Source organism: Papio anubis, unplaced genomic scaffold (genome assembly GCF_008728515.1).
Source record: "Papio anubis isolate 15944 unplaced genomic scaffold, Panubis1.0 scaffold482, whole genome shotgun sequence".
Taxonomy (NCBI): Eukaryota; Metazoa; Chordata; class Mammalia; order Primates; family Cercopithecidae; genus Papio; species Papio anubis.
The window spans coordinates 1-16,153 of NW_022165014.1; the positions used below are offsets into that span (position 1 = coordinate 1).

Consider the following 16,153-nt stretch of genomic DNA (forward strand, 5'->3'; position numbering starts at 1 on the left):
GTCTTCAGGTGCTTCAGGTCTCCGTAGAGCTTGCTGATTTTCCCACAACCTTCTTGCAACACGCTTCCCACACGGAACACGGCAGCATGATTTTGCATTGACTGTGACACAAAATATTATTGGTAAACTTTTAATCCATACAAATAGCCACACCAAGAACTGCTTAACTTTTAGACTTAACTGTTGTTTTGCATTTCAGCTATGTAAATTAAATAGAAAAATTAGGAAATTCAGATGAGTTTATTACTCTGAACTTAAAAATGAAGTTTTGACTAAAGCTTCTGAATACATGTTTCTATTACATACACATCTTAGACCCAGACACATCCTTTCCAGTGGGATACAGCCAGGCTCCAGGACTCCAAGCAGACTGCCTGTGAGGTACCATGTTCGACATGGCTCTGCGGCCAAGCAGGAAATGCTGCCTCCCCACACCCCTGGCGGGACTCCTGACGTGGGGTCTGGTGGTGAACGTGACACAAGCCAGCAGCCCTGTGGTGACACACACTAGGAGGAGCTGAGCAGAGCCCTGGTGATGGTGGGGTTGGAGCCGAAGGTCTTCAGTGAGAGGGAGGGGCGTGGGTGGCTGGGGCCCTTGGCCCATCTGGCTACTGTCTTCTGCCTATTTTGTAGAAGCTTCTTGTACACTGACTTCCTTCATAGTTTTACTGTGGCGAGAAACATGCCATGCAGTGGACCTGAAGTTTACTGTAGGTGTGCTGGCAACCGGGCGTCAGCTTTTGCTTCCTGTGGGACAGACAGATACCACCTCCGTGATCCCTCCTCCTCCTTGCTTCTCCCTCTAACTCTGCTTTGCTCCACTGACCCTAATTGTTTCCTCCTCTACCAATGCACCTTCATGGTTTAATTTGGACATTTCATCTGATTTTCCTTAGACTCATACATAATCATGACACTGTAATGCACATCAACCTAATGGTTTTTCAGGAAGAACAAATGAAAAAAGTTGCATCTCAGAATCTAGTATTACATTCTTTCATGTCCTTTAGCAGCCATGTTTTCATATCCTTTCTTGTATTTCTGGTTACATTATTTCAAGGCATTTTTAATTTTTTGTTTAAAATGTGAATGAGATATTTACTGATGTCTGAGCAGATTACTGCTGGCACATCGCAAAGCTACTGATTTTTAGATACAAATCTCTTATCCAGACACCTTACTGCATTCTTGTTTTGTTTCTGTTAATTTTTCAGTTTATTCTCTGGGAATTTTTTGGAAATTACATCTGTAAATAATAGCTATTGTACCGATTCCTTTTCAATATTTACTGCCGAGATCAACTCAGTTGGGGAGACCCTAACCCAGCAGCACTAGAGGAATTAAAGACACACACACAGAAAATAGCATGTGGAGTGGGAAATCAGGGGTCTCACAGCCTTCAGAGCTGAGAGCCTCGAACAGAGATTTACTCACATATTTATTGACAACAAGCTTATGACTATAAGATTTACTAAAAGTATTCCTTACGGGAAACAAAGGGATGCGTCTGGCTAGTTATCTGCAGCAGGAACATGTCCTTAAGGCACAGATCGCTCATGCTACTGTTTGTGGTTTAAGAACCCCTTAAGTGGTTTTCCGCCCTGGGTGGGCCAGGTGTTCCTTGCCCTCATTCTGGTAAACCCACAACCTTCCAGCGTGGGCGTCATGGCCATCACGAGCACGTCACAGCGCTGCAGAGATTTTGTTTATGGCCAGTTTGGGGGCCAGTTTATGGCCACACTGGGGGGCCTGTTCCCAACATGTCCCCCTTCTTTGTTTTGCAAAGCGATAAAAGCAAAGGCCGCTCTGTCACGGTGAGCTACTTCTCGCAGGCGTCAGGATCTGCAACTGCAGACTATACAGACAAACAACACAGATTTAAAGCACAATCAACACTGAAATCACAGAGCTTCCAAGTGGTTTTATCCATTTTAATGGGTTACTAGCTGCTAATCTGTCTGCAGCTCCTTCAAGCACTCCAGTTCCTGGCAGTAAGGTCAGGTGTGCCTGGGGTACTTCAACTATTTGTTCTTTTAATTTTGCAACATCCAAAGACAAGACTGTAGAGTGTCCTTCTAGATGCTTTTTTATTCTTTCCCAAATTCTGATCTTATTAAAAGCTATTAATAGTTTCCACAAATCCTTATGTTTAGCTCCTACAGTGGGCCATATCATTTGAGGTTGAGATGCCACTACATCGCCACGGTTCCAGATAATAGGAAATCTTGCCGTATTTCTTACCATTTCTACCATCTGACCGTTGTGTTCAGACCAGCTGAACACAGTGTGGCCGGGGCACGCAGACTGAGACGTGCAATTCAAGCTACACATCCCCTTAGGGGACCAATCAATAATGATTCCATAGGAATCATTGTGCAGCACCTCTGCCTATTTTGCAAAGCAATCTTCCCAAATAAGCATGTTCATTTTCTCTGAGCGGGTCCAATCCTGTTTACAAATAGGTTTTTGAGGGTGGTATGCCCCAATTATAGGAGATTTATTAAGCATGTGTAACTGTGTCATAGAGTGATTACATCCAGGCACTACTGCCAGCCAAGATTGATAAATATGCCCAATAAGTACAGTAGTTCTCTGTGTCAGCCCTGGCTGAAGGAATACTCACAGCAATGGTGATCACCGCTGTCACAGCTACCATTAAATTACTCATTGTGACTGGCTGTCCCGCTTTCCTCAGGGTTTCTTCCGCCATCTGTGACGGCTTCTTGATCTGTCCCGAGGTGGGCGGCTGTGTTTGACAGGCATTGCTCGTGACAGTTGGGGTCCTCCTCAGTGTCAGTCTCGACATGGCTGCAACCAGGGGGTCCTCAGGATCCTCCCAGAATCTCTTCCACAGCATCGGCTCATGATAAGGTTTCAAGTGTCTTGATGGTTCAGTCCTGGAGAAACAGAAGCATAACCTCTACCCCAAGTTACTATTTTACCTATTTCCCAACTTTTGGTTATCAGGTCTCTCCACCAAGCCAGTCGTTCTGCTTCCGTCTTTGCGGCTGGTTTCTGTAGATGCTGTTCAGCTGCTGATAACATCTGGCCTTTAGGCAGGCTCAAAACATTTAAAGTTAATACTGTGATTCAGTTGCATATGGGGTGTCCCGTAGTCCGTTTTCCACCCTCTGCTTTTGCAACTGCTGTTTCAGGGAGAGATTCATTCTTTCCACTATGGCTTGTCCTTGAGAATTACATGGGATACCAGTAACGTGTTTAATATTCCATGTAGAGAAAAATGTAGCTAGAGCTTGAGAATTGGGTTCCAATCCTTGAGAATTAACTCCTCCTGTAAAAGATGAGGAATGTACCATTTAGCAAGTTGGGCATCGTTGTAATAGCTTTAGCTTCTTTCAGGGTAATGCTATATCTGCGTTTGAGACCAGAGGCATTAACGTGGGTTACATTGTGAAAGTGTCTGGCATTAGATATTGCAGTAGCAACTAGGCGATCGGCCATTTGATTCCCTGCAGTCAAAGGTCCTGGAAGAGGTGTATGAGCCCTAATGTGAGTGATGTAAAAAGGATGCGTTCTACTCCTAACTGCTGTTGCAATTGGGTAAATAAAGTCATCAGTTGTTCATCTGTATGAAATCGTAACTGAGAATTTTCAATGAACTGTGTGGAGTGTACCACGTATGAAAAATCAGAAATCACATTAATAGGCATATTAAAAGCAGTCACTACCTCAATTACAGATACAGATACAAGCTCCTCTTTTTGAGCTGAAGTATAGGGCATCTGGAAAACCTTACCTTTCGAGCCAGAATAAGAAGCTTTACCATTACTAGACTCATCTGTAAAAACATTCTCAGCACCTTCAATTGGTTTAAATTTAGTTATTTTAGGGAGAATCCAATTAGTTAATTTCAAAAATTGAAAGTTTCATCTTAGGAAAATGATTATCGAGAATACCCACAAAGTCAGCTAAATGGGTTTGCCAAGTAAGACTATTTGCAAAATCTTGCTGTATTTGTGCCTTCATGAGAGGGACAATAATTTTTCCAGCATCATATCCATGTAATTTAACAATCCGAGTTCTCCCATTTCCTATCACAGTAGCGATTTGATCCAAATGAGGGGTCAGAGTCCGTGAATTAGGATGTGGAGGGAAAGCCGCTCTACTCCGCAGATTGGGACGCGGGGGGCAGTGGGGGAAGCCGCTCTACGCCGCGGATTGGGACGCGGGGGGCAGTGGGGGAAGCCGCTCTACGCCGCGGATTGGGACGCGGGGGAAAGCCCCTCTACACTGTGGATCAGGGTGTGGGGGGAAAGCCGCTCTACGCCGTGAATTGAGGATGCGGGGGAAAGCGCTCTACACCGTGGATCACGACGCGGAGGGAAAAGCCGCTCTACAAGATCTTGCTGTTGGACACTAACACCAGCAGGTGAACGCGAGTTGGAAAAATGAGCAAATCTAGAGTCTTCTCTGGATCTATTCTATTTATTTGAGCTTTATGGCCTTGCTTTTCGATTAGCTGCAGCTCTGCCTCAGCTTCTTTCGTTAATTGCCAAGGGCTAGTGTGACCAGGATCTCCTCTAAGGATAGAACATAGATTACTCATGGCATAGGTAGGAATGCCTAGAGCAGGTCGTATCCTGTTAATGTCCCCTAGTAATTTTTGAAAGTCATTTAATGTTTTCAATTGATCCCTACGTATGGCTACTTTCTGTGGCACAATGGTAGTGTCATTTACTAAGGTCCCCAAGTAGGAGTAAGGAGTAGTAATCTGAATTTTGTCAGGACCTGTAATTAAACCAGCACCAGAAATTGAATTTTGCAAGTGATCATAACATTGGAGTAATATTTCTCAAGTGGGGGAAGCACAAAGTATATTGTCCATATAATGAATAATGTAACACTGTGAAAATTTTTTAGGAGTAGGTTCAATTGCTTGCCCTACAATTGCTTGCCCTACATATGTCTGGCAAATTGTTGGACTGTTTAACCTGACTTGTGGCAACACTCTCCAATGAAAACGCTTAGCAGGCTGCAGGTTGTTTATTGCAGGAATTGTAAATGGAAACCATTCGCAGTCTTGCTCAGCTAAGGGGATAGTAAAGAAACAGTCTTTTAATAAATCTATGACTATTAAAGGCCAATTTTTTGGAATCATAGCAGGAGAAGGCAATCCTGGCTGTCATGTCCCCATAGGTGTATAACTGAATTAATGGATCTTAAGTCAGTTAACATTCTCCATTTACCCGATTTTTTTCTTAATTACAAAAACTGGAGAATTACAAGGGGAAAATGTTGGAGCTATCTGTCCCTTTTCTAATTGTTCATTAACTAAGTCCTCTAAAGCCTCCAGTTTCTCTTTACTTAGCGGTCATTGTTCTATTCAAACTGGCTTCTCTGTTAACCATTTTAAAGGTATAGGTTCTGGTGGCTTAACAATGGCCGCCATCAAAAATGATACCCTAAACCTTGGTGGGAACTTTGTCTTCCCGCTTCAAGCAGTTCTTTCAAAGCTTGGAAATGTTTTCCTAGTCCCATACCAGGGACATACCCCATTTCATGTATCATATGCTGACTTTGAGGGCTATATAATTGTTCTGGAATTAGAACTTGTGCTCCCCATTGTTGTAATAAATCTCTTCCTCACAAATTTACAGGTACAGAAGTTATAATTGGTTGAGTAGTCCCAGGTTGTCCACTGGGCCCTTCACAATGCAAAATATAACAACTTTGATATACTTCAGGGGCTTTACCAACTCCAACTATGTTAAAGTGAGCAGGTTGAATTGGTCACGCGGACGGCCAGGGCTGTAGAGAAATGACTGAAATGTCCGCTCCTGTATCTACCAAACCTTTAAATTTCTTTCCCTGAATAGTTATTTCACAGGTAGGATGTTTAACAGTAATTTGATTCACCCAATAAGCTGCTCTGCCTTGTTTATTTGTGCTTCCAAATCCTCCTGTTCATTTAGTTTCACTTTTCCCCGTTCCCACATACGGCACAATCAGGAGCTGTGCTATGCGCTCTCCTGGTGCAGCTTTCCAGGGAACAGAAGTAGATATAACAATTTGAATTTCCCCATTGTAATCTGAATCAATGACTCCTGCATGTATTTGTACCCCTTTTAAATTTAAACTAAATCTTCCTAAAAGTAATCCTATCGTCCCCACTGGCAAGCGTCCACAGACTCCTGTTGGGACCTTTTGCAGGGGCTCCCCAGGCAGAAGGCTCACAGCTATTGCGCAGCATAAATCTACTGCAGCACTACCGGCTGTGGTGGGGGACAGACGTTGTACAGGGGTGAAGGAGTGGCCTGAGCCGGAAATGCCCTGGTTTGGAACGGAGCCCAGGACGGGCTCCTCATGGCATTTCCCGAAATTGGGTTCCCATCTTTAGCCCAATGTTTTCCTTTTTACATTTTGGACATATTTCAGGCTCTGCAGTTTTCTTTTTTCCCCTATCTGGCAGCCTGATTCACTGATTTTTTCTACTTTCTTGTTTCGTATGACCACGCTTCCCACAGTTAAAACAAGCTCCAGAGAACAGAGGATTTCTTTTATCCACTCTCAGTCCCGTCACTGCCTGTGCCAACAATGTAGCTTTAGCTTTATTACCTCCGATAGCATCACAGGCCTTGATATAATCAACTAAGTGTGCTTTCTCTCTAATAGGTCGCAGAGCAGCCTGGCAGCTGGGATTAGTATTGTCGAAAGCTAATAACCGCAAAACTATACCCTGAGCAGCCAAAACTGCAATCACCTTTTTAAGAGAGTCCTATAACTGAGCTATAAAATCTGCATACGGTTCTTTTGGTCCCTGTTTTAACTGCACTAAAGGAAGGGTACTGTTCTCCACCTGAAGTGATTTTTTCCCAAGCTCTAATGCACACTCCTCTAAGCGGCTCTATGGCATCATCCTGCATGACCACTTGTACATCTAAACCAGCCCAGCTGCGACCCCTAAAAGTTGGTCTGCAGTCCTATTAATTTGAGGTTGGGCCTGGGCGTTGCAAGCAGCCTGAATGGAAACTTCATCTGCCCACCAAGTTTTAAATTGTAAGAACTGAGCAGGAGTTAGACAAGCTCGAGTAAGAGCGTCCCAGTCAGTAGGAATCATCCGACTGGAAACAGCAACACTCTTTACCAGTCCCATCACAACAGGAGAACCGGGTCCATGCTGACTGACAGCCTGTTTAGACTCTTTCAGTAATTTAAAGGGAAAGGCTCAAATGTAGCTAAAATATTTCCCTGTTGACCTGTGGGGTGTGTTCTAACAGGGAACTGACAAGCTTCTGTATCACCCTCTCTTCTAACTTGCTGAATTCCTGCCTGAACAGAACTGAGAGCGGTCGCTCGAGGCGCTGCTCAAACAGTCACTGGAGCAACTACTTTTCGCCCAGTGTCCTCCGGAAAATAAAGATCTGGAGGGTCAGGTCACTCTTTTTCTTCAAAATAAGGAGGGGGTACAGAAGGGTAGGGATGAACCTCTCCCTCCTTTGCCACTTTAGCTTTAGCTGGCAAACAAGCCTGCTCTGTTACTTCTTCTGTTACTTCGTTATACTCTCCTTCCCCCTTATTATTAGCGTGAAAAGGTTCCAAGGTAACGAACCAGAGCCCACACTTGTCCCATTGTTACCATGATGCTTCCGAGCTCCCCTTCTTATTCACCATGGGGATGGCTTAAGAGTACTCGGGTGTCCTCTAGCTTAGTTGCATGTTCTCCGTCGCTCCGGTGACCCTTTGACCTAGGTCTGAACCCCACATATGGGCGCTGCTTGCTGAGACTAGCTTGGTCGTGGAGACCCTAACCCAGCAGCGCTAGAGGAATTAAAGACACACACACAGAAATACAGCGCGTGGGGTGGGAAATCAGGGGTCTCACAGCCTTCAGAGCTGAGAGCCTTGAACAGAGGTTTACCCACATATTTACTGACAACAAGCCAGTCATAAGATTTACTAAAAGTATTTCTTACGGGAAACAAAGGGATGGGTCTGGCTAGTTATCTGCAGCAGGAACACGTCCTTAAGCACAGATCGCTCATGCTACTGTTTGTGGTTTAAGAAACACTTAAGTGGTTTTCTGCCCTGGGTGGGCCAGGTGTTCCTTGCCCTCATTCCAGTAAACTGACAGCCTTCCAGCGTGGGTGTCATGGCCATCACGAGCACGTCACAGTGCTGTAGAGATTTTGTTTATGGCCAGTTTTGGGGCCAGTTTATGGCCAGATTTGGGGGCCTGTTCCCAACAATTTATCTCATTTCTTTTTTTGATTCTTACTATTAATAGCCAGAGTCAGCAGAAAAATCCCTTCCCCCAACGAAACGCATTTCCACAAGCACAGGAAGCTGTTTGTTCAGTGCTGACTCCAGCATCTCACGGAGCCTGCGATACAGCAGGCACCAAGACACACCTTGTTTGGTGAGAATGCTTCTAGTATTCTCACTTCAAACTGTCTCACGGATTTGCCATTTCTATATCCTAAGGCATGTTCCCATTCTCTAATGCAATGGTTCCTTCTCTCACAGCTGGCCTCCAACCCTACAAAAGTACTGCAGGGCATCCCTTAGCCTTCTGTGCCTTAGTCACACTGTTCTCACTGTTCCACAAAGCCTCCTTCAAGCCCAGCCTCACTTGAAGACTGAAGGGCACAGGCCTCTGAAAATGTCAGCAGGGAACCTGTTCTCTTGTGTCTTAACACCATATGCCTTTCAGAATAGGACTAAAGCAATGGACTTCTTTTTAGAAAATATGCAGAAATTCTTGCAAATAGTAGACAAGAGATCTCATTCATGGACAAGAATCCTTGTTATTAGAGGAATTCAGTTTCTTAGACTGACTATATATCAAGTTCTCCACAGCCCTCTGTGGCTAATGGCTGCCATACTGGATGGCAAACACTCGGAACATTTCCATCGTCACAGACAGTCCTATTGGACCGACTCCCAGCAGCACAGGCCGCACACATCAGTTTCCACCCACCGCCCACTCTCCCTCTCTTCTGAGTATATTCAGGGGCAGCCACAGGCCCAGCTTAAAGACATTTCCAAGCTGCTGGAAGCCAGGCATGATGACATGATCAATATGTGGGCCTGAGATGTAAGCACCAGTATTATGTTGAACTCCAGGAAACCTGCTAAGAGAAAGCTGCCCTGCTGGGGACTGAGCTTCTCCGGCAGTCCTGCTGCTCCCTCTCCTCCACGCTGTGACTCATCCATGACAGCCTGCGACGGTCAGGGCACGGAGGTCACGCCCAAGCACACACGAGTGAACCAGAGAAGGCTGTCCTGGATGCTAAGCAGTCACTAATTCTGCCCTAGCCTGCTGACCTTCTATGTGGAAAAGTGCACTTCTGTATAGTTCAGGCCTCCTGGTCTCTTTCATATTCTTGATACGGTGAGGAGTACGTCCTACTGCTGTTTACCTCGATACTGGTGCAGCCTCGTATGTTTATCGCAGCACTAGTCACAATAGCAAAGTCATGGAATCAACCTAAGTGCCCATCAACGGATGACCGGACAAAGAAAATGTGGTACATAAACACCATGAAATACTCAGCCATAAAAAAAATAACGCACTCATGTCTTCTACAGCCACGTGGATGGAACAGGAGGTCACTATCCTAAGTGACTCAGAAGGTCAAGTGTCACATTCTCACTTGGAAGTGGAAGCTGAACGGTGAGTACACGTGGCCACACGGAGTGGACTAACAGAGACTGGGGGCTCCAAAAAGCGGAAGGGGTGGGGATGAGCAATTACCTGCTGGGTACAACATACACGACTTGGGTAAAAGCCCAGACTCCACCACCTCACAGTACATCCACACAAACTGCACCTGCATCCCCCTAAATCTATTTTTAAAAAAATAAAACCAGTGCAGGGCCAGGTATGCAGCCAGCCTGCTCACTCCAGAGCGAGTCCAGGCTCTTACCTTCTGCATGCTGAGTCGAAGTTCCGACGTTCTTATGCTTCCGTCAGCAAATCTCAATTTGTCAAGATTCATGACAGATTCTTCCCCAGCATTTGGTTTAATTGGAGGGACTTTATCTCCTAAAACAAAAAAAAAAGTTAGAATTTAACTTTTGAAAACTATTTTAAAAAACCAATTGGATTTAGAATGACACAAAAATACGTAGCACAGCCGCTCAAGGAGCTTGGAAACTGCAAAAGTCTCCTCAGCTAACACATTGCCAGCCCACCCTACATCTGAGGCCATCTGTTGAGTTAGGGCCAATTTTAAAGAACATACATAAAGGCAAAATTGTTGGCACACAGTAGATATCCATTAACTTATCTTAGAGTGAATAAACTAGAAATCATCTCTAAAATTAAAAAATTAAATGAAGGCCGGGTGCGGTGGCTCTCGCCTGTAATCCTAGCACTTTAGGAGGCCGAGATAGGTGGATCACTTGAGGTCAGGAGTTCAAGTGCAGCCTGGCCAACGTGGCAAAACCTCGTTTCTACTAAAAACACAAAAATTATCGGGGTATGGTGGCGTGTGCCTATAATCCCAGCTACTCGGAGGCTGAGGCATGAGAACTGCTTGAACCTGAAAGGTAGAGGTTGCAGTGAGCCGAGATCGTGCCACTGCACTCGAGTCTGGGCAAGAGCGAGACCCTGTTTTAAAAAAAAAAAATTAAATGTATACAAATTTAGATACATTAAGTGTATATAAACGTCACTCCACTAAGGGAAAAAAAAAACACCTTCCAGATGGTGGTCCCAAGGGGCCGGCCACCCCACCGTCCTTCACATCAGAGGAAGGAAGGTGGCTGCTGTGTGCTTGAAAGTCACTTGCTGATTTGGACTCTTGTGTGCTCTCACCTACACTTCAAGATTTGCAATTTTTTTTTTTGAGATGGAATTTTGCTCTGTAGCCCAGGCTGGAGTGCGTTGGCACCATCTCGGCTCACTGCAACCTCCACCTCCTGGTTCAAGCAATCCTCCTGCCTCAGTCTCCGGAGTAGCTGGGACTACAGGAGTATGCCACCATACCTGGCTAATTTTTGTATTTTCAGTAGAGATGGGGTTTCACCATGTTGGCCAGGCTGGTCTCAAACTCCTGACCTCAGGTGAGCCACCTGTCTCGGCTTTCCAAGGTGCTGGGATCACATGTGTGAGCCACTGTGCACAGCCAAGATTTGCAACTCTTGTGTTTCTAAGATGTCTTCAAAAAAGTTTTAAAGTTTTTAAAATAACATTATATATATTTTCTTCAACAGATAATACATGCAGAAGGTAGGAGGTATGAAATGCAGGAGTCAAACAGGCCCCGCCCCGCCCACCGCCTCCCCAGGGGACCAGGGTGTGGGTCTCTTGAGGGCCTGCTCAAATGCTTCTAGGATTGCTGGTGTTTCTTTTCCTTTTGATTATAATGCTTTAAAAATTGATCATTCAGTAAAATTGACTTTTTTCTTTCAGTGGACCGTTCTACAATTTCTTTTTTCTTTTCTTTGAGACAGTGTCTCCTCCCTCTGTTGCTCAGGCTGGATGCAGTGGTGTGATCTCGGCTCACTGCAACCTCCGCCTTCCAGGCTCCAGCAATCCTCCCACCTCAGCCTCCCAAGTAGCTGGGACTACACTGGTGTGAGCCACCATGCCCAGCTAATTTTTGTATTTTTTGCAGAGACGGGGTTTTACCACCTTGCCCAAGCTGGTCTTGAACTCCTGAGCTCAAGCAATCTGCCTGCCTCGGCCTCCCAAAGTGGTGGGATTATAGCCATGAGCCACTGCACCCAGCCTCAGTTCTACCAACTTTAACACATGTATAGATGCATATAACCACTTTGGGAGGCTGAGACAGGAGGATCACTTGACGCCAGGAGTTCAAGACCATCCTAGGCAACACAGGGAGACCCTGTCCCTATGAAACATTTTAAAAAATTAGCCATGTGTGGTGGCGTGCACCTGACCGTACCACTGCACTCCAGCCTGGGCGACAGAGGGAGACTATCTCTAAAAATATGTATTTTTTTGGGGGGGTGGGGGAGAAGTAGTGATGCTACAAGCATTTTTTCTTTCCTTTCCATTTTTAAAAATTAAAGCATAAAGATAGAGTAAAATAAACTCACCATTTTTAGTATAGGGTTTTTCAAATTTTGACACACACAGAGCTGTGTCTGTATTAGCACAATCAGGAAACAGCCTCTGGCAACCACCAATCCCTTTTCTTCCCTAGATGTGCCTTTTCCAGAATGTCGTATCAAGAGAGCCACAGGTGTGCAGCCTTTTGAGTCTGACTCCACAGCATTCTGCGTGAGATGCTGCATGCGTGAGTGGTTTCTCAGATGTAAAGTATAGGGTATTCTTACAAAATGTTCTTTTTTTGCATTTTCAGAGAAAAAGAAGCTCAAAATTTCTACATTGCTCTGAGAGAAGTGGTATCAGTCCTCACTGCTACAAAGTGCAGGGCTATGGAGTGAGACAAGCACAACCTGTGGCGTCAGGAGCGATGGACCTGAACTCCGCCTTCGCCCATGGTCAGCAGCGACTTGGGGTAAGAGACGCTAGCTCTGCGTGTGCTGCCCTCCCGAGCTGTGGTCAGATCCAGAGACAGAGTGGCTGAAGTAAGCTACCCTTTTAGTACTCTCTGTCATTTTCTAACTACAGATATAAAAGGGGGCATGTTTATAAGTTACGGCAGTCCTAGTTTTTATTTCACTTGAATCCACACAAAAAGCACCTGTTCTATTAAAACAGCAGAAATGATGCCAAACAGTTAACACCAGAGAAAGGTAACGGGAAGAATGTGGGCCTGGGGTCCCACCATCCTTGCCACACAAACATCCACCGGTGCCCCATCCACCTCACACTGTTCTGAGCACACGAGGCTGGATAACCACCGTGAAGATCTCTGGAGGTGGGAGTGATGCTAACTGTCCCGTTCTTAGTGCACATGAGACTCACACTCCCACATGTGGTATTTCTTCTCCTACACATTATTTGATGCTATCACGAAAAGAAAACCAGCAAGTGAAATCCAATCTGTCCGTAGAGAGTGGGAATTCTGTTCACTGTAAGTCATCCTTTCTCCTCTAATAGAGGCTAGCTGTACTTTGTTTTTAGAATGGCCTAAATTATTTTTCTAAGTACCAAGTTACACATTTGTTCATGACAACTATTTAAAAAATTTCATTGCAAATAAGTGATTTTTATCAGGCAAGTAATATGTAATGAACTTCCTCTAAAAATAACAACTTCCTAATAGTGCTTTTTCTTTTTTCTTTTTTTTTTTTTTTTGAGACGGAGTCTCGCTCTGTCGCCCAGGCTGGAGCGCAGTGGCCGGATCTCAGCTCACTGCAAGCTCCGCCTCCCGGGCTTACACCATTCTCCTGCCTCAGCCTCCCGAGTAGCTGGGACTACAGGCGCCCGCCACCTTGCCCGGCTAGTTTTTTGTATTTTTTTTAGTAGAGACGGGGTTTCACCGTGTTAGCCAGGATGGTCTCAATCTCTCAACCTCATGATCCGCCCGTCTCAGCCTCCCAAAGTGCTGGGATTACAGGCTTGAGCCACCGCGCCCGGCCCCTAATTGTGCTTTTTCTAAGCAGAACATAATGACTACAAAATAATTTTTTTAAAAAAATGTAACCCCAAAAATGTCACCTTAATTGTTAAGATCCCCAACCAGCCTCTATCTAGTCTCAACATTACCACCATATAACCTCCGGATTTCTCAGTTTAATCACTTCTAGGGGAAAAAACCCAGACTACCTCTATATGACCACTAAGCAAATTTCCAGTAACAAATCGAGGCTTTGTAATCTGGCTGGGGGTCGTGGCTCATGTCTGTAATCCCAATACTTTGGGAAGCTGAGGCAGAAGGACTGCTTGGGTCTAGGAGTTCAAGACCAGCCTAGGCAATATTGTGAGACCCTGTCTCTACAAAAAAAATTTTTTTTTAAATTAGCCAGGTATGGTGGTGCACATCTGTAGTCCCAGCTACTTGGGACTCTGCAGGTGGAGGTGTTGAGGACTGCTCGAGCCCGGGAGGTTGAGGCGGCTATGACTGTGCCACGGCACTCCAGCCTGGTCTGACCTGTCTCAAAAAAAAGAAAAACGACTGTAACCTCCTGAGCCTTCTCGAACAGTCTGGCTCCTGAAGAAAACACTTACCAGGCCTGCATGACTCTTCGATGCTCAGGGCACATGCCCGACCAAAGACAACCAGGTCCAAGAGCGAGTTTGCCCCGAGCCGGTTGGCACCATGTACCGAGGCACAGGCGGCCTCCCCACAGGCGTACAGCCCAGGCACAATCTGATCCTGGCCATTCACGTGCCTCAGGACCTGTGGAAAGGAAGATTTCAGGTGAAATGTCAAGGTGCCCATACCTCCACCAGCCCACCTCCCCCAGCAGGGTGTCTGTGCTGCAGACCAGAGAAAGAGAGGGAAGTAGGCCAGGCGCGGTGGCTCACGCCTGTAATCCCAGCACTTTGGGAGGTTGAGGCGGGTGGATCACCTGAGGTCAGGGGTTCGAGATCTGTCTGGCTAACATGGTGAAACCCCGTCTCAACTAAAAATACAAAAATTAGCCAGGCATGATGGCGAGTGCCTGTAATCCCAGCTACTCGGGAGGCTGAGGCAGAAGAATCGCTTGAACCTGGAAGGCGGAGGTTGCAGTGAGCCGAGATTGCGCCACTGCACTACAGCCTAAGCGACAGAGTGAGACTGAATCTCCAAGAAAAAAAGAAGGAAGGAAAGACCGTATCTAAGAGGGAGGGAAGGACCATAGCTCCTCTTCTTCAGAGGGAAGCTTCCAAATGTCCCCCCGTTTCCCTCTGCCCTGAGCACCTGCTGTTACAAGCAGGTCAGAGGACCCCCAATGTCAGCGTCTGCGACTGTCCCTGTGTCCCATGTTCCCGAGGCCCTCACCACCTGCACTCCGGCTCAGACCCGGGAGCACGGCAGGTGGAGGAACATCAGCAGGTGACACTGATGTTCCAGACTCTTCTACCCCCTGTTCACCTCTTCATCTACGCAGGGAAAGTAACAGCTGCCGCCCACCTTGCCCAACAAGGAGCCTAAGTGACCGACAAGCTCTGTGTGAACCGCGAACCACTCAAAGGTAGGAATTAGAAAGATCCCTTGATGTACAAGATCATTAGAAATAACACGAGATCATATAGGAAAGTAACTATAAAATGGAAAAAGCTGCAAATGATGTATCTATGACAATTTACTAAGGAGGAATAAATTATTAAGCCCCCTCCATCCTCCAGTAATAGAAATTTAAAGTACAATCTAGAAAACAAGACAGAACTTTCTTGAAGAAAACATCGGTCTTTTCCTCTAAGATCTAAAGAGACAACTGCAAGGTGGGCCCCGTTGTCCTGGCCTTCTATCCAGCTGTGGGAGGGCAGCCAGCACCATCACCTGCCCCTTGTAGTTGGTGGGAATGCCGCCCATGTTATAATGCACGGTGGGGAGGACAGGGATCGGCTCCTTCGTGACGTCCACACCGGCGAAGATCATGGCTGTCTCTGAAATGCCGGGCAGGCGCGTGGCCAGCTGATCTCCGGAGGCAGGCAGCTGCAGGTAGACGTGATCTTTCTCAGGGCCACAGCCTCTGGGAAGACAGAACAAACACCATCACATAAGGCAGAGAACAGCCTCTGGGAAGACAAACAAACACCGTCACATAAGGCAGAGAACAGCCTCTGAGAAGACAGAACAAACACCATCATATAAGGCAAAGAACAGCCTCTAAGTAGACAGAACAAACACCGTCACATAAGGCAGAGAACAGCCTCTGAGAAGACAGAACAAACACCGTCACATAAGGCAGAGAACAGCCTCTGGAAGATCTAACAAACACCGCCTCACATAAGGCAGAACAGCCTCTGGGAAGACAGAACAAACACCATCATATAAGGCAGAACAGCCTCTAAGTAGATTAAGAACAAACACCTGCCACATAAGGCAGAGAACGGCAATGGCAGGAGACCTGAGAATACGCTTCTTTCATCTTGGAAGGCAGGAGTTTCAACATACTTTGATACTGAGGAAAATTCTCTCATTTATGGCCTTCCTCATCAAATCTTTTCTAAGCATCTACTGTGTGCCAGGGACAATCCTAGGTGCTGGGACACAGCTGAGACCCAGAACAAAAACTCTGCCCTCCCTGAACTCACACTCATCTCAGGGATCACAGCCTGCTGCGGCTGTCCTTGGTAAGTGCATTAGAAAGGGCTCTATGCCAA

The 16,153-nt window shown here is 46.0% G+C and overlaps 1 protein-coding gene across 1 annotated transcript in view; it reads right to left on the minus strand.

The window, feature by feature from the left end:
* Window positions 1-5: 5 nt before the first annotated feature.
* LOC101025145 (succinate dehydrogenase [ubiquinone] flavoprotein subunit, mitochondrial) overlaps window positions 6-16,153 on the minus strand; it is a gene marked incomplete at its 3' end in the record, with an annotated part of 33,128 nt that continues 16,980 nt past the window's right edge. The window contains exons 9-12 of the mRNA XM_031662194.1: window positions 15,327-15,519; window positions 14,069-14,240; window positions 9,888-10,006; window positions 6-101 (exon numbers count right to left, since the gene is read on the minus strand). Coding sequence (XP_031518054.1) covers window positions 6-101; window positions 9,888-10,006; window positions 14,069-14,240; window positions 15,327-15,519 — 580 coding nt within the window. The remainder of the gene's footprint in view (window positions 102-9,887; window positions 10,007-14,068; window positions 14,241-15,326; window positions 15,520-16,153) is intronic.